Source organism: Triticum dicoccoides, chromosome 5A (assembly GCF_002162155.2).
Source record: "Triticum dicoccoides isolate Atlit2015 ecotype Zavitan chromosome 5A, WEW_v2.0, whole genome shotgun sequence".
Classification (NCBI taxonomy): Eukaryota; Viridiplantae; Streptophyta; class Magnoliopsida; order Poales; family Poaceae; genus Triticum; species Triticum dicoccoides.
This window is the reverse complement of record NC_041388.1, coordinates 665,111,374-665,135,920: the sequence shown is the minus strand read 5'-3', so window position 1 is coordinate 665,135,920 and position 24,547 is coordinate 665,111,374. Positions and strand designations below refer to the sequence as shown.

Sequence of the window (24,547 nt, the reverse complement as noted above, 5' to 3'; positions counted from 1 at the left end):
ATGTTGCGAGGGAAGCAGGAAAATAGCTCAGCAATGCTACATTTACAGGGGTTTTACATGAGTTTTACAGGCTAGGCTGAGGTCGCGTGCGTTGATTGGTTGTTAAGATGAAGCGGGTCCCACCCTGAAAATCAGGGGGAGAGATTAGTGAGGGGGAAAAGGTTAGTCCGTTAATTCTTGTAAAAAAAATCCCGTACGTCTAGCATTTTTGAAAATAGCTAGACGATCAGACGACAGCGGTTAACGCGATAGAACTGCCCGCGGGAACGGCTGATCTTTGTCGGTTCATCCATTCAATATTCAGAAACAAGCGGCGGTATGATCGCCTTGCTCTCCACTCACGGTTGAGAAGAAGATGTCCTGGCCATGTCAGTGTGGGGTGCTCAAAATCGGCCGAGATTCCACAGTGGATGCGGACATGCTAACGGCGCATATTATCACCACCTTATCCGTGGTCGTGTGCTAAATAAGAACGTTGAGACCGGATCAAACTCTGCCTGACACGTTGCTGATGCTTCGCCGATCTACTCCCTCCGTCTGTGAATAAGTGTACATCTAGCTTTTGTCTTAAGTCAAAGTTTTAAAACTTTGACCACCTTTTTAGGAATAAGTAAAAGCATCTATGGTATCAAATTAGTATCACTAGATTCGTCTTTGAAATGTACTTTGATAATATATCAACTTTATGTCATATACTATTATTTTCTATAAAGTTGGTCAAAATTTTAAAACTTTGACTTAGAACAAAACCTAGATGTACATTTATTCGCGGACGGAGGGAGTACGTGACAAAGAAGCAGACTTAGCCGAAACCGTAAATAAAGTGAGTCGTAAGAATCGACGAGAAAACTAATGACTGAGCACGTGCGCACCTCTCCTGTGCTTTCACCGGTGCAAACAGAGAGGAAAACAGAGCCGACTCGCCTCGGATTCCATCACTAACTAGCCTATGGGCCACGTTGTCAGCACTGATCAATCTTCCGGTCGATGTCTCCACCCTAACGGCCATACTATTATTTCTTCGGCTTTGCTAAAAATCAGTCGACTGAGACTTCGCGAAGTCTCAGTCGATACTACAATCTGTTGATCTTGCATTGAGATTTGTGCAAACAATCTTTTTTTCAGTTTTCTTTTCTTCTTGCATACTACATTGCTTGACTGAGACTTTGCGAAGTCTCAGTCGACTGAGACCTAGACAAACCCTTTTATTTCTTACGTAGACACGAGAGAGCGAGAGCCAAACTGCCAAATACCATCACCTTATTATCAATCCTCTTTTTATCAACAAGTTTGTAGTATTAGAATTTAGAATAGACCGGGCGACGCATAATGGAGCACAATGACCCCCACCAAATAAAAATGGCCAACAATGGAGGAGACACGCCGTGCCAAGTGCCATCGTCGTCCCTAGCTACCACCGGTAGCCAGCCAGCCAGCCCTCCAATCGCTCGCGCTCCCGCGCCCTCACATGTCAATGTGCTCGCCCGCCTTGCAATTTGCAGACCCCAAACCTCACCAACCGCCCATGAACCATACATAATTAGTACTTAGTTAGTTGCCCACAAACCATCGCTCATTTTATCCTCACACTCTCCGCGTGCTCACAGCTCACTCCGGCTACCCGGCCAGCTTAGGTGCTCGGTCCATTCCAGCGCCACCCATAATCAGTGCGTCGGCCACTACTGAGCTCGGCCATGGCGGGGGCGGGGGCGCAGCTGCGGCGCGTGGTGGCCTTGGTCCTCCTGGCCTGCTGCAGCATGGCGCCGGCGGCGACGGCGAGAGGGATGTCGGCGGGGATCGCGCACAACATCACCTCCTTCCTCAGCGGCCACCCGGAGTACAAGCAGTACAACCGGTACCTGACGGAGACGCGGGTGTGCGACGAGATCAACGCGCGGGGCGGGGTGACGGTGCTGGTCCTCGGCGACGGCGCCATGTCCACGCTCGTGTCGGACGCCGGGGCCGACCTGGGCGCCATCAAGAACGCGCTGCGCCTCCACGCGCTGCTCGACTACTGGGACGTCAAGAAGCTGAAAGCCCTGCCCACCGGCGCCGACACGCTCACCGACACCTTCTACCAGGCCGCGGGCGGCGCGGCCACCAGCGCCACGGGCAGCGTCAAGATGGCCAAGCTGGAGGGCGGCGGCTTCGGCTTCGCGTCCGCCGCCAGCCCCGGCGACGCCTACGACGCCACCTTCACCAAGGCGCTCAAGCAGACGCAGTACGACTTCGCGGTGCTGGAGGTGTCGGCGCCCATCGAGTTCGACGGCCTCTTCGACGGGCCGTCCGTCGCCAGCCTCACCCGGCTGCTGGAGAAGGCCGGCTGCAAGCGCTTCGCGGCGCTCATCGCCAGCACGGGCGTGCTCAAGGACTACCAGGCGGCCATGGCGGACAAGGCCGGGCTCACCCTGTTCGCGCCCAAGGACGACGCGTTCCTGGCCAAGGGCGCGCCGGACGTGGACAAGATGCCCCGCGCCGACCTCGTCGCGCTGCTGCGCTACCACGCGCTGCCGGGGTACAACCCGAGGCCGTCGCTGAAGCTGGTGAAGGCGTCGGCCCGGCCGTTCCGCACGCTGGCGTCCACCGCGGGCGGGAAGTACAACGTGTCGGTGGTGGCCCGCGGCGACGACGTGTCGCTCGACACCGGCCTCCGCAAGTCCCGCGTCGCGGAGACGGTCCTGGACGACACGCCCGTGTGCGTGCTCACGGTGGACCGCCTCCTGATGCCGCTCGAGCTCTTCGCCGGCGCGCCCGCGGAGGCCCCCTCGCCGACGCCCGCGCCGGCGCCGTCCCCCGCGGACGCGACGCTGAGCTCCCCGCCGTCCCCGCCACCGGCCGACGCCCCGTCGGAGGCCGCCGCGGACCACGTTCACAAGGACGTCAAGGCGTCGTCCGCCGCCTCACTGTCGGTCGGCGCGCTCGCCGCGGCCGCGTGCTCCGCCGTGCTCGCGTCCCTACTGTGAGAGTAAGACCAGTGAAAGCAGAGAGAGCGGTGGCACGTCCCCTTCCGGCCACATTCCTCGTCAGCCCATCACATTCTTCTCGCCATCCTCTTTCAGCCATTGATCGTTGATTGCATGAGTCGCAGCTATTCTCTCTGTGTAATTCATGAAACATTGTGTACATTACTATATGTTGATCTTTTTACGTGCTGGTTTCGTCGGAAGAACAAAGCCGTTACAGGGCAGCCACACCGACACAGCCCTTGCCATTTCCGCTCACCACTCACGCAGACACGCTCCATGAATAAACAACACCCGACGATACGGCGGCGACTTTACACGCTGCGCAATGGAATTGTAAATTGGATGGAGCAGATCATGCATGTGACTCCCTCTCGAGTTTTACTCCTCTTTGTCCTTGGATCGAGGTCGTCCTTGCTGCTGAGCAGGCAGCCCCACCACATGCAAATGCAACTGACGCCCATTTGCCGGGCGCTTCAAAATCCGGGGAGATGAGGCCCAGGATAGCCAGTGCGCCTGCCACAAATGCCATTCCACTCGCAGCTCGATCCGGATGAGCTGGCGCTGTCAGTTCATACGGATTCCGTCTCATCAATTTCACCGGGCCAGACGACTCACAAGTTCAGGACCATCTCTTCTGATCTGAAAATAATTAACGGCAAGTAGACCCAAACACTAAACTCTGCAGTAAGAACCAAGGACACTAACATGCACGGATAAATAATCATCAGCGGGCAGTAAATAAGACCGTGCTGGAGCTACTTTTATCACAGCCGGAAAATTAGGGCATGCACTCTTGTGAAGCGGTGAAAGTACTTGTAGTTGCACAACTGCTGGGGGAAAGAAATGATTACCGTAGCACGGGGGAAAAGGCAACACGCATGTACCCGCGGCGCTGCATCACATGATCAATGTACTCAAGGACAGATGTTCCCAGCTCCTGGCCAGTGGCCATTGCTAAAGTGCTGTAGTATTTACACAAGAAATCACTACAATTCCTACATTGCAGCTTGTGTGAAGCTGTGATCACAGGAAATATTTCTATATCATGGAATATCTACAACCTATGTATTCTGAAGTAGCACTATATATTTCTTTATGGCAGAAGTTCTAGATCTTGAAAATGGCAGGCAATTGGGCAGAAGAGCTAACTTAGTCTTTGGTGCTAGCGGCCCTCTCCTTCTTCTGACCGCCAAGAATCCGGGAAATCTGCAGTCCTCTACTGAACGCCTGGTTGAACAGCATCCGCGTCTGGAACTCGGAGACGAAGGGGAACCATGACAGGACAGTGATTGGTGTGAACAGAAGCATCCCCATGATAACCTCGTATGCCCGCGCAAGGGCTCGGACAGATCCCCAAAGCCCCGTGACCCGGAAAAGAGGCCTGCAAGCTTGTGCAATCTGGAAGTGATAACAGAGCAACGGTAAGAAACCAACGGAAGCATATATAGATGAAACAGAAGCAGGCATTCCGTTGTAGTAATAAATATATGATGAAGCAGACACAAGAAAGAGAATGGCTGACCAGTAGTATTCCCCATCCGGTGGGCAAGAATGCCAGGAAGCATACAAGTATGTCTTTTATAGTCATGTGAAGCAGTACTATCAGCACGACCAAAATAGCGAAGAACGAAACGAATATCATGAACTTGATCAGACGGAAGAACAGCTGAAAGTTCGCGCCGAACCTCCGCCTTCCGACAGATATGATCTGAAAAGACGGTAGGCAATTTAGGAAAGGAATTTAGCCAACGCAACTTTCAGAAATACAATGTTGACAGGAAATCGTGATGTTCCGCTATAAACATTTGTACTGACTGATCCATGTTTTATTGACAAAGCAACCATACTCTCTCACCTTCAAAATAACCAGCATCACCAAAATTACGAGCCATGAAATTAAGTAAACCTGGAAGTCACAAAATTGAAAAATGTTAAAGACCCACCCAACCACCTAGCACAGTCAAAGTCAAAACACTGCTCGCATACCACGATACTTTTGTTGTTCTTTGCGATAGTTAACTGGTAAACGAGGCCATACTGATATATGAAAAACCGAAGGGACAAAATTATCTCAAAGATGATTCCGATTGTTCCTGTATGCTTCAGATGCTCCTGCTCTATCTCCCACCAGGATTCCCAGCTCTTTTCTGGTGACACACCAATCCCACCACGATTGCTGATCCACTTATTCCAGTCCGACCAATCGTCCAAAATTTTCGCCCACTCAAACCCCGAGGGGTTGAACAGAAAGGGTGCAAAGAGCCATGTCAACACTAGGAACCACATGGAGGACGTAACAAAGATATATGCGATGGTTGAGTGTGAAGTTTGACCAAATAGTTGATAAACGATGAGCAGAGTCATCAACTCGATGCCTTTAACAAAGTGGCTGCGAGAATATAGCCTGTAGTTTTCTGCAAACTTTGCATGAAAGACAACAAATCCCCTACCGGTACTTCTGTATTGAGCACCTCCATGAAGCAACATACGTCCATAATAGTGAGTCTTGGTACCAAGTGAAAATGTAAAGAACACGGATGCCAATTGCAAGTTCATCATTATAAATTCACTTAGTGCCTTGCCAAATCCTTTTTCAAGGCCAATTTCCATCATCATGGGCAGGGCCATCAGAAAACCAAGCTGAACAAGAGACTGCGAGGCAAGAGCAACCTGAAGAGCATGATTATGGCTGAATTTCCGTTGTGTTGCAAGCCCTTCTTCAAGTCCACTAAGAGCAAGATAAAGGCGCCCATACAGAAACACATAAACTGTGAAGACTGTCAACTGAGAGGAGTAAAAGGCGTTAGAAAAAACTATAGTTCATTGTACTGATATACTCCAAATGCAAAATACAAGTCGTTGTGAACATATTGATGGCAATATCAATATAATATAAATGAGACAAATATGCCCCTTAAGCTGTAAACAATCTCTATAGAGAGAAGTTCGTAGGCTAACAAGATTCATATTTGCATTTGGCAGAGAAACTTGTATGGATATATTCAGAACGAAGTGATCATACCAGTGTACTGAAATAAAATCCCACGGTGGTGAAGTAGCATGAAAGCATTCTGAAGAAATCGAACCGGTGCCCAAGCCGGTAGATATCACGGCTAAGGGTCTGCTCGCCATTTCCATTTGCCACCTTAGCCTCAAACTTGGAGATCTGATTTAGTCCTACATCTCGTCCCTTGCCGACTTGCACATATTCATGATGTGTTACATTGCCACCACGAAGAGTTGAGTTAAATCCTAAAGTATTGAAGACAATATGAATCAAAATATAATACTGATATCTATTTTGCTATCTCTTGCAAGAAAATATCTTTAATGACTACCCTGTTGGCTCTTATAAACACTACCCCCTGAAGCCTTGATTTTAGGAACATCATTGATCACTCGATAAAATCATGTAACAAACCTGCAAAAATATCTTCACTTAAGTTGATACTCCTTGATGCCTTACTGACACCACCCCTTGTTAGATGGAAAAGCCTATCAAATACATCCGGGTGGCCATAGTGGAATCGAACCCTAGACAAATTCAGTAATAAACTTAGATACAATTCAAAAGGAGAATGCAGGATCAGCTAGTTGAAGCAAAGCAAATAATGAATGAATTGGAAGAAGAGAACAATATGAAAGTAGACACAAATGATGGACGGTATGAAGTAAATGGCGACACAGAGGAATAACCCTGTCATAAGAAATCACTGTGCATGTGGACAACACGTTGAAAGATACAAGTACTGCTTCCTTGGTTTTATTCATAGCCCTTAACTGTTTCCACCCAGTAGTTATAAAAGTTCGATCTAAGACTTGCTCTCTCACAGAATTTTTGGATAACCGCATGTATGACGATTCTTGTGAAATATGAATGCTTGCACTCCCGTCTTATTTTCCGCACTAACTATTGCGAAATAATAAGGGACTGAATAGAATGTATTAATACTTTTCCAAATACTTCGATACTCAAATAAATACAGTGTGTGTGTGTGTGTGTGTTTCTCTTTTTACAGTAGCTGACACACTGCCAGAATAAATGTATAGAGTATTTTTCTAATCATTGAAATGTACGAGTAAATGTGTAGTGAAATACTCCCTCTGTCCCATAATATAAGAGAGTTTTTGACACTTCACTAAGTGTCAAAAACACTTATATTATGGGATGGAGGGAGTAGTTAATAGGAGAAGATCTCACTTCAGAGGGTTTGCAAGCAGCCGTTGTCCAATAGTCACAAAACTGTGCTCCTGATTTGACATAAACCATGCAAGGGAGGAGACACTGCACCATGGAAGACAAGAGAGGTTTAAGATGCATAAATAACAGGAAAAAAAATCTCAATTGTACACTACATTAGTAATCAACCTGCCAGTAAAAATGTGCTCCCTAACTCCAAGGATAGATGGCTGCCGGATTCCATCTTCTGTAAGGAACTCTTGAAGCAAGTTTCTCATTTTAAGTGCTTCTTCCATATAGTTATCCTATGAAATTAATGGCATGATGACAAGAAAATGAGTTCTTACTAGAAGCATTAGTATAATTTCATAAGTAAAAGCACTATAAGCATGATGGGAGATACCTGGTTCATGTCTATGGTTTGCAGGCCTTCACCACGGGTGAAAATTATTGCATGGTTTTGATTTTCAGGTTTTCCTTCTCCTAATATTGCAGGGCCTGGAAGTTTTATCCGGTAGATAACCTTGGAAACATAAAGATGTGCCCAGATGGTAGAAATGTCACATGAGTCATTTATACAAACAAAAAAGAGTACCCATCCAGAAATCTTGACATTTTTATGGAAAAGGAGAAGTTTTGTGAATAGAAATTGCAGCGGAGATTTTAAACTTGTACAATCATGTCACTTGAACCCTTAAAACATGAAGTTGCTAACTGTACCTCCATCAGTCAATGATAGTAAAAGTATCACAAAACACAACTACATAAGTGGCAAGTTTAGTGACCGCTTTATTACGCCATCTGATTTTATTTTCTAACTATAGACTAAATTTCAGAAATAAGTTTGAAGACTTCATAGACTAAATTTCCGTTTAATGACGTCCATGAATCAATCAAGTAGGAAGATTACTGCCACCATTTTCAGCACCTAGAAGATACAGTTGAGAATGCCCCTTTCCTAGTTTTTTTTTTTCTTCAGTGTTGAATTGCATTGCCTGTGTTCTTTATATCTTCCATCACATGTTTTAGATCCATACTAGTTTCAGAAAAACAAACTGTGGGTATTTTGGTTCTGCACTGCCCTTTCTATTAGTAAAAATTATTTGCTTCACAAACATGATTTGACAGAAGTTCCGCACCATAGCCTGATAAAATTGAACTAACATTACCTGATCAAGATTTTGTACTGGACCCGCAGATTCAGAGTCCTTATTTAGAGCAACCTTTACCAATGTAGAGTAATAAGCTGTCTCAATTTGCTTCTCTCCTACTCTATCTTCCACCACATCAATATATGCTACACGAAGAGAAGGGTACCTGCGAGAAATATAACTCCAGCAATTAGTTTACACTTCGAAGGTAAACTCTAAGTAATGGCATTCCTATGCTATCAAATTATAATGGGTAATCAAGTGTACACTTATGTGAACTTGTGAACTTTGTGAAGGCAAATGTGGGGGAAAGCATGTGTTGTGGCTCTGGGTAATTGCATGACCGTATCAGGGAGAAACAAGAGAAAATTTAAGTTCCCACAGAGATATATGGTTACGGGCTTCCTGCACTATTCCATTGAGCTGCTTCCATATTTTTGTTTCTCAGAATTGCAATCTAATTTGATCATGAAATTTCTCAGTGCCATATAATATCCCTGTCTCTATGCCCACCAATATTTCGAGATTTTTTAGAACTCGTCAGAAAATTTCATGCGGGTTACATCAAGATATGGGTATTTCACACAGCAATAGAAAATGAGTATTCCACTAAATTTATATCCTGTATTGTTATTCAGATATATGCAGAAGGATCATTTACGTTCTCATTAGCTGTAATATGTCTTGGGCATTTGAAAGAGCAGAACGCTTGTCATTTCCATATTGTTGGCATGATACCACATAGGCGAACTTCATATCAGCCAATGCTTCACACTGAGCAATCAAGGACTTCCACTCTTCATCCGATATTGTCCCAGCTGCTTTATATCCTTCCATGAGATCTGCAGAAAACCCATGTTACAATCATTAAACCATGCTTGAACTAGTAAAGATGCGCTGCTAATGGTGTTATACCCCCGTTCTTTCCATTTGGGTTTAGCTGGGGAGATAACAGAGACTACAAAAATATTACCTTCATGTTTGGCCATATCTAGAAATGCTTCAAGAACCAAAGCTTTTCGATAGTACATCATGCCTCTAACTGTTTCAGATCAATCAAATAATTTGAAATTAAGCATGATCAGGTTAAATTGAGAAAATGTAGCATTTGTTTTAAAAAGGGTGATACATGTAGCTGAATTCAACAAATAAATGCTAACCAATTAATTGTACCTGTTCGAGTTAGTGTTTGGCCTCTGTATGAAGCCCATTGACGAAGCGCTTCTTCCTTCAGTTCTTCATCATCTTTTAGTTCTTCCTCAATCCTTTCCTGGAAGTTTTTCCATTCATCTGTATGCATAACCATACAAAATAAATGTCTGGTTGTTTCATAATATACTTTATTACTTATGACTGGAAAGGAGAAATTGTTCTTCCTCTTCCCCCCGACCTGGGTAAATTTTCTGTAGGTAGAACAGAGTGGAAACTCCATCTTCATTTTCCTCTTCAAGCTCTTTTATGGAGAAAAGAACATGCTCATTGTAATAAGGAGTCAATGCACTACACACAAAAAAAAATCTCATCATTATAACAGAAATATCTGACATGTGAATCATAAGCAGATGAAAAGAGAAGAAAGAGGAAGTTGATAAAACCTTATCATTTCAGGCTGTGTGCTATTACATTTTTCTATTTGCAATATACAGAAACAAATCACTACGGTAGATCTATATACTTGATCACAGTTTCACAAAAAGAGTGATGCATGCAAGGTCAAAAGAGGATTAGTAAAATTAATGTGCAAGTTACATATAAGGACTTACGAAAATGAAAGTGTGTTTCGGACTTTAGGAGCATCAGGCATATCCATAAACAAAGAGTTGGTGAAAAAGGTAAGACGCCTTCTGGCTTCAAGATTTGAAGGAACGTCCATAGCAGACTCTTTCACCGTCAGCAGTAGTTCCAGCCTATTCACCTGGAGTGAAGATTATATCCTTAGACAATAGGTAAACATCCGGTTTCATTAGAACGCCAGAAAAGGGGAACAAGAAGAATTGCATTATCGGAAGGAATTAAGAATGGAGCAAATTGGTCAGGAAATGATCCCCCAGTCTATGAAAACAAGAGACATTCACAATTTTAGAAGTTTCAGTTACTTCTTCAATAAAACCTTTTCTTTCCAAGCCTCTGTGCTGACTTCTAGTGGAAACTTGATAGCTCCAGATGGTTGAAATAACTGATATTCATTATCCCATGCTGTCATGCCCTCTGGCCTTTGATATGAACCCCCATGACTTGACTCCAAAATACTGCCATGTTGTAAAAGAAGCAATGACAAACCACAAATATAAGCTGCTCACAGAATGAGCTCTAAGCAGTAAGATAGCAGGGTGCAGTACTTCATCGTCAGGGATATTTATACATGCTTAAAACAACATTGTACCTAGGAAGTTGGTCTTCCATTATATCTCTCGTTACAACCTCCAGCATATCTTGAAATATCTTTATCACAGCGACCCTGTCTTTCTCATCATTCTTTTTCTGACATCAGTAAACAAAAGAAAGAGGAATGAAAAACAAGAATGAGCACAATGAGGCAAAACAGCATAATATGGTTGCACAAACATGTGAATGGACTACATTTATGCTGTAGTATGTCTAACAAGCATTATGTAATGAAAGATATACAAAAGGACAACATGAGCTTACGAATCGACATCAGTACAAATAGGCAAGTAGGAAAACGTCTAGATATTTTCATTAAAAAAGGTCTAGCTATTTCCTTAATGAATCATGCATGCAGTGCTAGTCTTACATTAGGTAAAATTGCACACTGGTCATGGCTATAGTACGTAACCATGCATTGTCCAAAAGAAACACAAAGTGTCATGTGCTGGCACAAATCATTGGAACAACCACTAATGTGTTATGAATAGTATTCACACACACACACACACACATGTCTACTTCATGTTAGTGTGCTGTTCCAGTTTCTATCTGGTTACTGGAAAAAAGATAGACCATTTTGATTTGCTCAAATTCAGGAAAATAAATTAGACTGCTGCTAATAAGTTGCTGATTAAGTTGTTGTGCCAGCGTATTTAGACAAGCTCATGAAAGACAAGTTCTCCAGTAATGAGTTCTAAGGTGGCATGAGAAGACATTGGATTAATCAGTTATTTGTGTACACTATCAACACTTGGAAAAGGAAGAATGCAACTTTAAAACACAAAATGAAAATGATATTGCTTTGTATTGAGGTGCATACTTTCCAGCAATATATCCATATTTGTACTTCTAAAAATGGGGGAAATAAATTGTACCTTTTCCGTAATTCAGTAGAAAACCAGAAAAAAACATAACTTATTATTTATGACCTTGTTTTTTACAACTGGAAATGTCATACTTACCAAGAATAATACCAAGTCAACAAACTTATTGTAGAGATCTGGCAGGGATTGCATATTCAAATCTGTAATAACTTTGTCCTCAGCAATACACTTTTCAACTTCAGTAAATATAATATTTATGACCCTGAAAGCAGCACGAATAAAATGCATCAAGTACACCATGGATCAGGCAACTATTTCTCACAAGTTTAATAGATAAAGTCTAGGACTCATAAAAGGTATATAGGAGAGATACCTTTTCTCTGGTTCACCATGTACAAGATCATTGATGATGTTTTTACATGATGCATAGCATTCTTTAATTGCACAAGAAAAATAATAATCGTTTTCAATCCTCTTTTTCAAGTCACGGTCTTTACCATTGCTATCCTTCGCCATGTCAACAGCTATGGGGACCTGTCCATTTGCATATAAATAGAAGGGAATGAGGATGGCTTCCCATAAATTATAAATAAAATAAACAAAGTAAAAGCAGAGAAGAACCATGCTGGCAAGCAAAAATGGAGGCCACTGCGTAACACGAAGACCCTGATCAGCCACATATGGAACAAGTAGCAGCTCCTTCTCCCTATGTTAAAAATGACAGCATTTGCTTATGGTCAAAAGACAAAAGTGCAGTTGAAAACTTATAATTCATACAATCTAATCACCTGTTATCTATAAGGTCTTCCTCACGGAAGCTAGAGACAATTTCATTCCACATCTGTGCAAATCTTGCAGCTACCTTCTCCTTGTCTTCATGCGTCATCTAAAATGTAGTATCATTAACAATATATTTCAAAGAATTAATATCGAACAATAAATTGCAAGAATACCACAATAATATGTAAATGAAGTATGAGTACCTCCTTGAAACGATTCTTGAAATTAGACCTTAGACCTTTCTTCCGCCTTGGATCAGATGTTTCAACCGGAACTAGACAATCATTAACGGCTAAAGGTATTGAATCAAAGCGAGACCGCAGCATTCCAAGTGTGCGGATCTGTCTCATCCAGGAAAGAAAAAGATATTTGTAAATGATTTCTTTGAGAAACTCATTCATATGATTTGTAAATGATTTCTTTGAGAAATTACAATCATTAGAACTGCCTACTGAGGAGCCTGAGTCACGTTAACAAAAAAGCTTCATGACGGGATAAAAGTGTTACGCTATGAAAGAGGGACCGCGCCATAACAGAAAAGTAATGGTGGCCTGTTTAATAAATTTGTAAATAGACATCACTGAACAGTTAAAAGATAACCTCGCCAAGTCGTTGGAAAGCACCATAAACTCCACCAACTAGAGTGGAGAAGATTGTATACCAAATTTGCGTGTCCATGAAATACACCTGGAAAGGGAAAAATGCACATAATCATTGTCGTGCTCTCCTCTAGTGCAAGTGAAACTGTCATAAAGTGGCGGCCTCCTATTTTTCATAATCGGTAACATGGTCATAATAGGCATTGAACTTTCCAACAAAACAAAGGAAAAGAATTTACCAAAATGACTGGGGCCCAAAGTGAAATTACAACGCCAATGTTTCCCTTCGCTGCATAACATGATTTAGGAATGTTATAAACAAATAAACACCAAATGATCATCTCTGCAGTGTTTTAACAAAATTGACCCTCTGTTGAAAGTTCAGTCAAACAGAACTCTAGTCCAAAAATTTAACCAAATCAGTGCTGTGCATCTTAATGTTGAGAAAACTTAGCATATTTGTAGAAACGGCGATTCACAGGCCAGCGCAACATCACCGGCTCAGCACCATTCCCGTTGGTGCTGAATGATTTGCCAACCTAAGCAGTTCAGTTGTATGTAACACATGCATTGATCGCACTGCCGAGTTAGCTGAGTGAGTGGTGTAGGTGTGTTCTTGGTGAAGTTTGGCTCCTTGTGCGTGAGATATGCATAGGAATCGAAGATAAAGTAGAATTTCTAGCCGCTGTTGCATGGCAAATATTAGCAGTGTTGCCATGTGGTGCTCAGCCTGCAGTGCGTGCAGTTTTTTTTTCGAATGTTAGTGTGCATGCATTTTTCTAGGTAACATGGGTTGGCGGTGCTGGCCAGGGCCAAAAGAATGGCACTGAGCTCTCAAAGCTCAATGTTGATAACAATGGCACTGCCATGTGAATTGGTAACATGGGTTGGCGGTGCTGGCCAGGGCCAAAAGAATGGCACTGAGCTCTCAAAGCTCAATGTTGATAACAATGGCACTGCCATGTGAATCATCATTTCAACCATCAAGGTTGACTTTTTCTCAATGCGAAGATACATGGTGCTGACATAGCCAACTTCAGCGCCGGGGGCAAAAAGGTCAGACTTATTTAATATTTCGGACTAGGGTCGCTTTTAGCTGAACTTCTGATAAAGGGTCAAGTTTGTCACTTCTCACATCTCAGAAAGACATAAATACCTCTTGGAAAAAACTCATGCCACCGGAAATGATTTATAGGGAATTTCATGATATCCTTGGTGGGTTCAACAAGAGGCTTGATCTATAAGAACAAGTGCAACAGTTAAGTTAGAGATACATTTAGTTCAATACCAATTTATTTGAACAAAACAAAATAAATCAGATGAAAAATTGCATCGCTTAAAATCAATCAGGCTCAAACACTCCTGCGGCTTCAAAATGTAACTCTTCAACGTATTAGACCATCATGGTTTGCACTATCTTATAAGTGCAACATCTCCAACACACAAGCTTGTGAGAAAGTTGCACTCGAGCTTCATCAAACTTGTAGTTGTAACAAAGTGTGGCTTACCTTGGTAAAGTTGGAATCTCCAGTTCTCTCCTAAGGTTCCAGTTTAGATCCATAAACTTGCAAGTTTTCTCACTTGGGTCATTACTACAAAACTATTGTCGGACGCTAAAATGGATGGTTGGTGCAAAGATCCGGTGGCATTATAACTATTAGATTATATAGTTGCAAGTACAGTAGCAACTAAAAATGGAGGTTTAATATTGAGGTGCATTTGGAATTTTATAGATAGATGTATGCCAATTGCCAAAGCAACAATTGGAAGCCACTTCAGGATCATTAATCCCATACCTTAATTCAATGTCGGATCATGGTGCAAACACTTCTTTGGTAAGTAAGGATCTATGCAAGTTTTGAAGTATTAAGGACCTTTTTTTCAGGAATAGGTGCAAGGACCTAACTGGACCATCTAGAAGAATTTTGCCCCTTTCTAAGGTCAAGCTAGATTTTATGATCAATTATCTTATATATGTGGAATAGTTATATTAGGCCATACGATTTAGATGTTTTACTTTACGATTGACTGCCCTACTACCGATTATAAAAACACTAGCTACTACTGTACTACACTTCGGGTACACGCTATTTAAACCAAAGCTAACAATCTATTACAAATCAGTAGACACTCAAATTGTTGTTCTGCCATGTAGGATGCGTAGTAAGTTAATATTCCAAAAAAAATGGTAAGTAACAAAATGTAAATTACTACGAGTGACCTCTCTGGCCAAACACGACTAGCTTGACCACAAAAAAAATTCTTTCACTGATTTTGGCTGAATGTTACTCCCTCCGTCCCAAAATAAGTGACTCAACTTTGTACTAAAAGTTAGTACAAAGTTGAGTCACTTATTTTGGGACGGAGGGAGTATTTATTAAGTATTATGCACCAACCCAGTAGAACCTTCAACACCCCCTCTCACGTGTGGCTCGATAAGGCCTAAATGTGGATAGAAAGAGGACAAGCAAAAAATTAATTTAAATTGTGAAAAAACCAAAACCTCTTGGCTCCACTACCATATCAAGTTTCATGTACCAACAGGTAGAGCCAAAAGTTCGAACTGGGAGAAGGTTGGGCAATGCATTTATACTTCAACACCCCTCTCACATGTGGCTAGATAAGGCCTAAACGTGTACAGAAAAAGGGCAGGCAATTAAATTGTGAAATCTGAGACTTGGACCCAAGACCTCTTGGCTCTAATACCATATTAAGTTTCATGCACCAACCAGTAGAATCAAAAGTCCAAACTGATGTACAAAGTTAGGCAATCTACATATAGTTCAACATTATTGACATAAAAAGGAAGATAAATTGGTATGTGTGTATAATCACCTCGACATAGTAGCTAAATACGAACTTTGTCAAAAGAAGAGCAACCCAAAACATGGTGTACCTGAAAAAAACGAAACAAGAACCACATCTCAATATACAACCAAGTACATATGTATTGTTGATTATCCTGGATTCAGTATGTAGTGAACACTAACATACGGGCGCTTACATGAAAAGTGAAAAGGCACTTTCATGCATTCCCCTACCAACAAACAGGCGAGTCTGCATAAATACAACAACATAAGTTCACAATGTTCAACTTGATTTAGTAAATAAATTGTATAACTTCTATTGAAATTTCAGGGGACAATTCATATGTGGCATCAATGTCAAAGAGTAAATTACACCGAGATGTATCTTAAAAACTAAGAACCAAATTCAAAACCAAAACTATAATAACTCAGAATATTAATATTTTTAAAATTATTGTATATTTGTAAACATTTTATACATAATTGCTTTGGATTTACATAACTTTAAAAACCTGCATTTTCAATGTTATCATTTTATATATTTGATTTTAAATATCAACTTTACCTTAGCATTATTTTATTTTAACAGAATGATATTCAGCTTACCGAAAACAAATCAATTTCATTCTACAGTCACTTTTTAAAGTTTTTGCAGTCATATAGACACAGTTTGTTTCCCATCATATAAGTACTCAAGGGAAGTGCAGAACATAAAAGGATTATATTCTTGATGGTTTAAGGCAATGTTAGCTTTGGTAAATGAAATAGTAGCACAAATTTAATTTTCACTAGCATAACGCGCATCCATTGCTAAGGAACCACAAGAAACAATTCAGTCGTACTGGATTAGTAGTCTATTACAACCAATAAAGAAACTCAATCAAGCAGCCAACACTGCACTTGTGTAACTGCCGCAGCGATGTGAGCACCATTGCAAGGTATGATTTGTTTTTCTTCAAATTGGAGGGGTATGGTGGGTTCTAGATGGATCAGGGCGATTGGGATGGAGTGGGGAAGTGAACTGACCACTACCACCACCAACTCCAATTTATAAGATACAGAGTGGTAGAGAGATAAGTAAAATTCACTCAAATATAAATTACCTGAGACCACCACATGATCAATCTCATGAGTTTATAATCTGAACCTTCAAGTTTCCGGCGTAGTAATGGAAGAGCGAAAAGTACAGCAGCTAGCATATCGGGCAACAAGTATACGACTACTGCAATGATGAAGAGTGATGGTTGATCTGGACCATTTCCGAACCAGTTTTTGATGGTCCTAATAATTCCTGTCGGTTTCTCCCAGGTGTATGCATATGTAACTGACAGAAGTACCACCCACATAGCTGCCAATATGAACTTCAGGACATATCTCAGTTTGACCATAAATTCCATCGTTCTCCTGGCCCTCCAATTAAAGATTATGTCAAGTGTAGCTGTAAATAAATACAAATGAGCATTCAAATCACAGCTGAATTTGACTAAACTACATAACAATCATGAACGCTGGCAGTACAGCTTTATGCTCGCTGAAAGATATTAGTGCTACACATTATGAGTTTGGGCCACTGGGTGACTCCAAGTTGAACTTCCTCCATAGCCAATTTTCATTGTAAAACTTCTATCATGACACATTCCTTTGACCGATTCTAAACTTATTCAACTAATCCACCCATTCCCAAATGGTAACAGCATATAGGCATAATTTACTCTGTTTCATATTCAGAGATGATATTGTGCTGCGAACCTAATCATGCCTGTCTCATGAGAAAGTTAGAAGAATGTGGTGCCAGGGTTTCCCAGAACTTCAGCAGCACGCCACTTGTGACTGTAACCCAGATTAAGGATGAGCAAGAGCAAGTACATCTGTACATGACCAATGCTAAGAATCTACAGGCTCTTATATCAGGGGGGGGAAGGCTTTTGGTCTTCATTTTTTTCCTCTTTTCATGGTTTGTTTGTTAACAGACTCCTTATGCAATGAAATTAAACAAAACTTTAGTCGTTCGCTTAAAAAAGTGATATTCTACACAGCCAGTTACATGTATGAAGAGGGAGAAGAAGCATATGTGGCATGCTCGCACTCGAAGAGAAAGAGCGAGGAAAGAATACACAATCAAGTAAAATTAGGATGTGAGCTAAAAAAGGTTAAGGAATAAAATATAAAAGAGTCACTGTAGCAGGTTGGTTATCAAGATCCCATACCTTTTCCAAGATTTAGTATAGAAGAAGTGATAAAGATGCTCAAGATCTCCTTGAAAACCAGAGGATCAAAAATATTACCTAATGACCCTCCTTCACTCCAAGCAAGAATAACCATAATCTGGCATTAAAAAATCAATATTATATTAAGCTGAAAATGGTATTTCATCCATCTAACCTACCATAGGTTGTTTAAGTGCCTTGCATATAAAAGCACTTCTCAACTTAAAGCATTTGACTCTGCAAAGGTATGCACAAAATGACGGATGTGAAATCTGCGAAGACAGATAGTTACCACCAAAGTGGAAGTAAATACCTGAAGAGCTAGAACAAAGAAGCTCCACATTCTATCGAAACTCCTGAATATGTGCCAAAACGAGCGCAGCTCCACAAAATTGACCTTCCCTTTCTGCTTGTCAGCTTTTATTGTGCTCTGCAAATAAACAGTTACACTAGTTGTTGTTGTTGTACTTCAATGAAATAAGGACATAGCATGATGACATGAAATAGATCCTAAAAGGGACATTTTGGTATATGCCACTGCTAAACCTTGACCTACTTTATATGCCGCTGTAAAGGTTGTCGTATACTGCAGAGACTTATTTTGATTTATTTTTTATGTCATTACCGTTACACTCAGTGCGTTTTCTCAATTGGCTATAATTGGCAGCAGAGTTCTCCTCGACTCATGCTACCTCCCTCCACCTACCTAAACCCTTCATCCATTGCCTGGATGCAATCTCTGTAAATGCATATTGGACTAGCCTCGAAAGCTCAGCAAGTGGTGGGCCCACCCACAAGGCGTCGTGCAGCATGCATGTCAGCAGCGATGGCACCCGAGGGAGGTTAGCAATGCAGCTTATGATTTGGAGAAATATACTTAACAGGGTCGTTCCCTATGCTGTTTGGAATTATTTTTGGCATAAAGCTGTGTTTTCAAACTCTCTGATATATGTGTTTAGTACAATACTATTTTGGCGCAAGCAGTTGGGTCCACAAGCCCTGTTGGTGACGGATATTGGAGTTCCCAATTAATAATCATGAAAAAAATCATGGAGTAGAGCATGCTATAATAGGGGACCTGCAAAAATTCATGCAAAAATACAAGCATTTGTATACTGTAAAAGAAGATAAATGGATAGTGCCGCCCTATTCATTTATCTTTGCTTTTTACATGATATACATTTTGAACAGAAAAATGCAGCACATTATAGCACCTTCTACATCCAAGAAGTTTTCATGATTGATTGTTGGAAACTCCAAGGTGCATCACTTGTTGCTGGCACAAACACTTGCGCCAGATCCGTGCAATGCTGCTATCTAAGTTGGACTGGTACTGTAGTTTTTTTTGCAAAAAGTTACACTAGTAGAGGAAAACCGACGGCAGTGCCATAGACAAATAAGTCAGCATTTGCAACGAGCCCAATGACATGTAAAATGTTTTAAGTTCTACCAAAAGCATGTACAAATATTTCATGTTGAAATGGACTTACTTCATTTCTTTCATCAACTGGCTTTAAAGGTTGACAAAAGAAATCAGCATCAGCTCGCATAGGCCAAGCTAGCCGAAAGCAGTCAGCAGACCTGCAAATAAACAAATATAAAATCTAGAAAGCATGGGTATAAAGTAGGAAGTAATAAAAACTAATACCAAAAAAATTCGTTAAGATCATCGTAGTTTCTCCACTGAGAATGATTCCCTTTTTCTCTTTTGCTCCTTTCAGCTTCCTGAAAATGAGGGTGGAATACTTATATCTAGCAAGTGAAGAAGCATCAGACACAAGTTAGACAGTCAAATGATGTTTGAGAGCAAAGCCAAAGTGTACCTGCGCGATGGTACAGTAAATTGGAGTGACAATCTTTTTTAGAAAGGCTTCTTTATCACCGCCATAGGCTGGCTTCACATATTCGCCTGTCATGGCACTCACATTTCCAGCTAGCATACCATACATTTCAAATGCCATCTATAAAAATGTAAGAGCAAGAATTGTCAGCCCCTTGCCAAGCTATGATAGTTGAAGATGAACATTTTTGTGGGCACGTTACAATTTAAAGATGCACGGCTGACTACATTCTTAAAATAGAAATAACAATTGTAGCACTTTATGATGCAAGCCCTGAACTCTGCAAGCACTCCACTACTAGTCAACAGATCTTTGAAAGAAAACAACCACATTAGCATAGAGATGACACTGAACTCTAGTCACACATTCACAGCCGTTACATTATGCCTCCGATAAGCTCGATTGTACAATTAAGCTAATAGCACATGTACTCCCTAAAGTTACTAGCTGGTTATTCAGTATTCCCTCAATAACTCGAACAATTTCAAGTAGGGTCTAGCAAAATAATGAAAATATGTCCAAAATGGTTACACCACAGTTTTCTTTTGCACCAACCGAGGATGTGTTCATGGGTCAAATGGATATGGACATAAGAATATAAGCGTCAGTCAATTGTTTAAAATGGCGGACACCAAGTTGATTGGCGGTGTTGCATGAATCAGTTTACATAGAAGAACTTCATTGCTTATTGCTATTCATCAGAAAAAGTAAAGGATTTTTCATATAGACTATAGCAGTCCGAAAAAGAGATGACGAGCATGAACGACTTGATTACCATTAATGGGAAACTAAAGAGTAACCTAACTAAATACAAGATGTTAGTAAAGCAAATCAGACAGCTAACTATAACAGATTTTTTCAAGGAAGAATGAGAACTCGAGATGAAGAGAGTTATTATTATTTGTCCACACCATACATGATGATATATGTAGCAAAGACATTCTGGCAAAAATCGCAAATTTGCAGCTTCCCCCCAGATAAGAAGGTATAGACCAATATAGAGTAATTTCCGTTGTTGCACCTCTTGCTGAATTGTTGGCAACCTATAGTTGAGAAAGACACAACAGAGAATCAGAAATGAGTAACCGTGGAGCACAGCAGTCTTATTTGTACATTTTGAGAAAAAACTCAATGCTCATTTTCTAACTTCGAAAGTTCGTCTATTCTTACATCTCTTTCATTATCTGACATTAAAATCATAACAAAACAAAACATTTGATAATTGAGAAAACCTAATCTATTTTGATTCACTCTAGCTATTATATAGTTAACCAAATTGAGTGGATAACTAACACTGGTGTCCAACCCAGGCACACATGATGGAAGTACATGAACAGGTAGGGTTACACCCCAAATACGTTTGGTGTCTGCTAGGTTCCTTCTCTGACACACCTACACACGCACCCACTTTTTTTTAGTTGATTCTACATATCATTCATGACTTACAAGTACCAAAAACACCAGAAAGACCCCTAAGTTGATTGGATAAGCGCTATGGCTGCTGCCTATGAAGATTTAAAGGCAATGAGGGTATCATGTTCAGAAAATTGTTTTATTTGTTCCATCTACTTTCCATATTTGTGTGTATTTACGGTGCATACACAAGTGTTGATTTTGCTGCCAGACAAGGAAGCCGAGAAAAGAAGGTGACAGGCAACGTTTTACTTCGATTGGTAGGGTGGACGACATGTGGTTTGAAACTGTGTGCGGCAAGAACAAGCATTACAGTTGTAACCCCGTTCAGATTATGTGTCCACAATTTATACCTCCATGTTTAATATGCTTTATAGTGGGTAAACTTTTGCAATTTTTTAGTATTAAAGAAAAAATTTTGCAAAAATGTCAATTCCACTTTATATATTTGTATGCGATTTTCATAATAATTTTACCAAGTCCTAATGCTTTAAGTCCATCAAGAAGACGCAAGGAAACATAACAAAAGAATCAATCTCCAATAAATAACTTTAAATATAAACAGTAAAAAGGCAGAATAAATCAAAGTCACAAATGAACAATTAGGATAATAGAAAGGTTTCTCAGGAATTTACCAAAGGCTACTCTTGCGACCATGATATGTGCACCACTTCTTGTAGTTCTTAAATAACTTTTTCATCACTTCATCAAGCGCATTGTCCTCCAACTGAGGCGGCAATCGTTAACCATTAGATCTCTAATAAAGTAAAAATGTATATTAACAGGAACAGAAGATAAATGTTACGGAAACATAAGAAAGGTAAGGGGAACATCTGTATATGTATGTTAGCAAGAAGTAAAATCAAATGCTCCAAGTGCCTACAGAAAGAAAAACACCTTTGAGTGTTCATCGGTCTTTGGATGTTTCCGTATATGTATGTTAGCAAGAAGTAAAATCAAATGCTCCCTCTGATTAGAAACATTATCTGTCTGCATGTCAAGAGATTAATGATACATCAAACATCAGAAAACGAATTGGTTAAATGTCAACATCAACAATATAAAACCTAAACAGGTTAGACAATAACAGAAGTTAAATCTAGACTGCCTTTCCTGAAAGCCAAACATAGCTTGTAGCCAATCCAAGAGGTCCTCGTTAACCTTACTCTCGTAATTTTTGGGTAGTGGAAGGCCTCTAGTATTGCGAAGAGCAGAAGCAGCAGCTTGTATCTTAAAGGTAGAAAAAGCACCATAAATACTTCACTTGGACAACATTAAGTCAACAGGATATTTTAACAAAGAGAAAGGGCAGAAAAAGGAAACCTCAGGAAATTTCATGACTGCCTGGTTGCCACTGTCAGGATCAAGAGGCAGAATGTTAAAAGGGATATAGATTTTTGTCTTCTCTTTAACCTTATCAGCAGTTTCCAAGATCTAAGAACATACAAAATTAAATTGGTAACTGTTAATTATCAATTGTTATAGTGGCAATTTCCATACAAAATCTAATTGGTGATTACAGTGCAGCACCATGAAAGGGGAGCAAATAACTTGTTAGGCTATACCTCATCGTCAACTTCAACAGCATGTTGTTGAGTGACTGCTTTTAAAACCTCAAACAGAACATTGGCGGTCTGGTATGCTTTGGTAAGTTGGGAACTGCATGCAGAAAGAGAATCTCTTGGCGACAAAATCAATTAACAAAGGAGCATTATCAAATATACAAAGTAATGTACCGATCCCCTTGGTCAGAAGCATTTTGAAGTGCCTGAATATATTTTTTGTAGTAGTGTCGATAGAAGGTCTGTATTTCCCGTGCATCGCTCTTTTGGGCCCTTCCGGTCAAGGTGGGCACATTCTCCTAATGGGCACAAAAAAAATGAACAGGCTATGAAATGTATAATCAGATAAAATGGATGGGTTTAGAATTCAAACAGGACACTGATGTCACCTAAAGGTTCTCCATGTTGTCTGATGAAATCAAATCTCATATAACTCTTCTCAAGCACAACGCGAAATTCACACTCACAAGACCATCCAAAACTATGCAAGTATTAGCATGTGCAGCGACTGTTCAAAATCTAACATGAAGTGGTGGACAAAAATGGAGCACGCGGCGAAGAATCCAATTTGGCATTCGATGGGCAGGTCATCTGTAGGTGGTGGCTACTGAGCTAATGCAAACAGAAGAACTGAAAACAAACTCGTACCCTTTCGAGCCGTTGTAGAAGAGCGGTCTTGAACTGTCGGACACCTCGACCGCTTGAAGTCGGATCCAATCTGTGAGCCTTTTCGAATGCATAGAATCGACCTGCCCATTATTGCAGACAGGCACATTAATGTGATGCAGCACAAGATGAAGTAACAGAACAATAATGGGCAATTATAGGCCTAAGCTGATGGACATGACTAGCATTGAGGCATGCCATAAGTGGCACCAAATATGGTTCACTACTTCTTCAATAGAAGAAGACAGTACTAGTACAGTTTAGCAGAGTGCTGTGTTGACACCTGACAGTATGCGTGTGGCAGTGCTGAAAAAAGCAGAGGAGAGGAATAGTAGTAGCTTACAGAGGTAGGCGACGCGGGGGTTGGCCGCCTCGACCTCGTTGGCGACACGGAGGATGGGCGCGATCTCCACGAGCGACGACGGCACCACCTCGCTGTCGAAGATGGGCTCGCCGAGGTTGACGGCGGTCTGCGTCCTCAGAATCCGGCGAGGCCCCGGCGGCTGCATCGGGCCAGCCCTGGAGAGCGTCCGCGACAGGGACGTCATCGCGATCAGTCTCCTCGCTTCCCGTCACCGTGCTAACCTGAACGCACACACGCAGAGAGATTGGGGCGGAGCTGAGCATACAGTACATCAAGACCACGGTTCCAGAAGGTTCTAGAAGGAGGGGCATTACCTTGCTCCTCTGGCCAACCGATTCCACCAGCAAAATTCGGGCATGAGAGGAACTGAACTCCTCGAACAGCTGCACCAATCGCCTGGAAAAAATCGAGCTCCAGGCCTAGCCCATGCGTGAGATTCCCTGAATTCCGGAAAAGTTAGCGCACTCCGCGGCGCTCGAGGACCTGGAATGACACGAGACGAGACGAGAAGCTCGGCAAGGGAAACTGTAGAACCTCCTCGAAGCTTCTAGAAAAGCGGCAAGAGACGAGGCGGGTCGCCGGAGCGAGCGATTACGCACCCTGCGCGCGCGCGGAAAAAACCCGGACCCGCCAGCCCGCCGCCTCGGCCACCGCGACGTCCTTCCGCGCCGTGCCCGGCGCACGAGGGCGGAGCCTGTGGAGAGCGCCGCCGGAGGCTTCGGGAGGGAAGGCAGGCGACCGCGGGGGGGCGGCTTCTGGCGGGCGAGTTGATCGGCGGGAGGCGGAGGAGGGGGGAGGG

The 24,547-nt window shown here is 41.8% G+C and overlaps 2 protein-coding genes across 5 annotated transcripts; one reads left to right on the top strand and one right to left on the bottom strand.

Annotated features, from left to right (window-relative positions):
- Window positions 1–1,394: 1,394 nt before the first annotated feature.
- On the top strand, window positions 1,395–3,211 carry LOC119303927 (fasciclin-like arabinogalactan protein 8). The gene has a single exon (XM_037581084.1). The coding sequence runs from the start codon at window positions 1,695–1,697 to the stop codon at window positions 2,961–2,963; it is 1,269 nt and encodes a 422-aa protein (XP_037436981.1). The 5' UTR covers window positions 1,395–1,694; the 3' UTR covers window positions 2,964–3,211.
- Window positions 3,212–3,797: 586 nt separating this feature from the next.
- Window positions 3,798–24,525, bottom strand: LOC119303926 (callose synthase 3-like). 4 transcript variants are annotated; one of them, XM_037581082.1, is made up of 43 exons: window positions 24,283–24,525; window positions 24,063–24,188; window positions 23,728–23,969; window positions 23,367–23,467; window positions 22,893–23,017; window positions 22,722–22,815; window positions 22,480–22,590; window positions 22,270–22,386; window positions 22,054–22,146; window positions 21,792–21,883; window positions 20,660–20,786; window positions 19,726–19,863; window positions 19,551–19,627; window positions 19,393–19,483; window positions 18,216–18,332; window positions 17,903–18,020; window positions 16,799–17,133; window positions 15,893–15,945; window positions 15,724–15,784; window positions 14,045–14,126; window positions 13,128–13,177; window positions 12,890–12,976; window positions 12,493–12,630; window positions 12,298–12,395; window positions 11,883–12,215; window positions 11,648–11,771; window positions 10,681–10,778; window positions 10,408–10,546; window positions 10,061–10,212; window positions 9,688–9,797; window positions 9,471–9,587; window positions 9,271–9,339; window positions 8,959–9,139; window positions 8,316–8,463; window positions 7,550–7,669; window positions 7,336–7,451; window positions 7,168–7,251; window positions 6,388–6,500; window positions 5,989–6,218; window positions 4,953–5,750; window positions 4,822–4,872; window positions 4,489–4,674; window positions 3,798–4,364 (listed from the first exon to the last, which is right to left on the bottom strand). In XM_037581082.1, exons 3-43 carry the CDS (start codon window positions 23,930–23,932, stop codon window positions 4,116–4,118), a joined length of 5,928 nt encoding a protein of 1,975 aa, XP_037436979.1. In that variant the 5' UTR covers window positions 23,933–23,969; window positions 24,063–24,188; window positions 24,283–24,525; the 3' UTR covers window positions 3,798–4,115. The 4 variants fall into 4 exon arrangements, with proteins under 4 accessions (XP_037436979.1, XP_037436978.1, XP_037436980.1 ...); XM_037581081.1 differs by having other exon boundaries at window positions 24,063–24,231; window positions 24,348–24,525; XM_037581083.1 differs by having other exon boundaries at window positions 11,883–12,043; window positions 12,131–12,215; window positions 24,063–24,524.
- Between the last annotated feature and the right edge of the window lie 22 nt (window positions 24,526–24,547).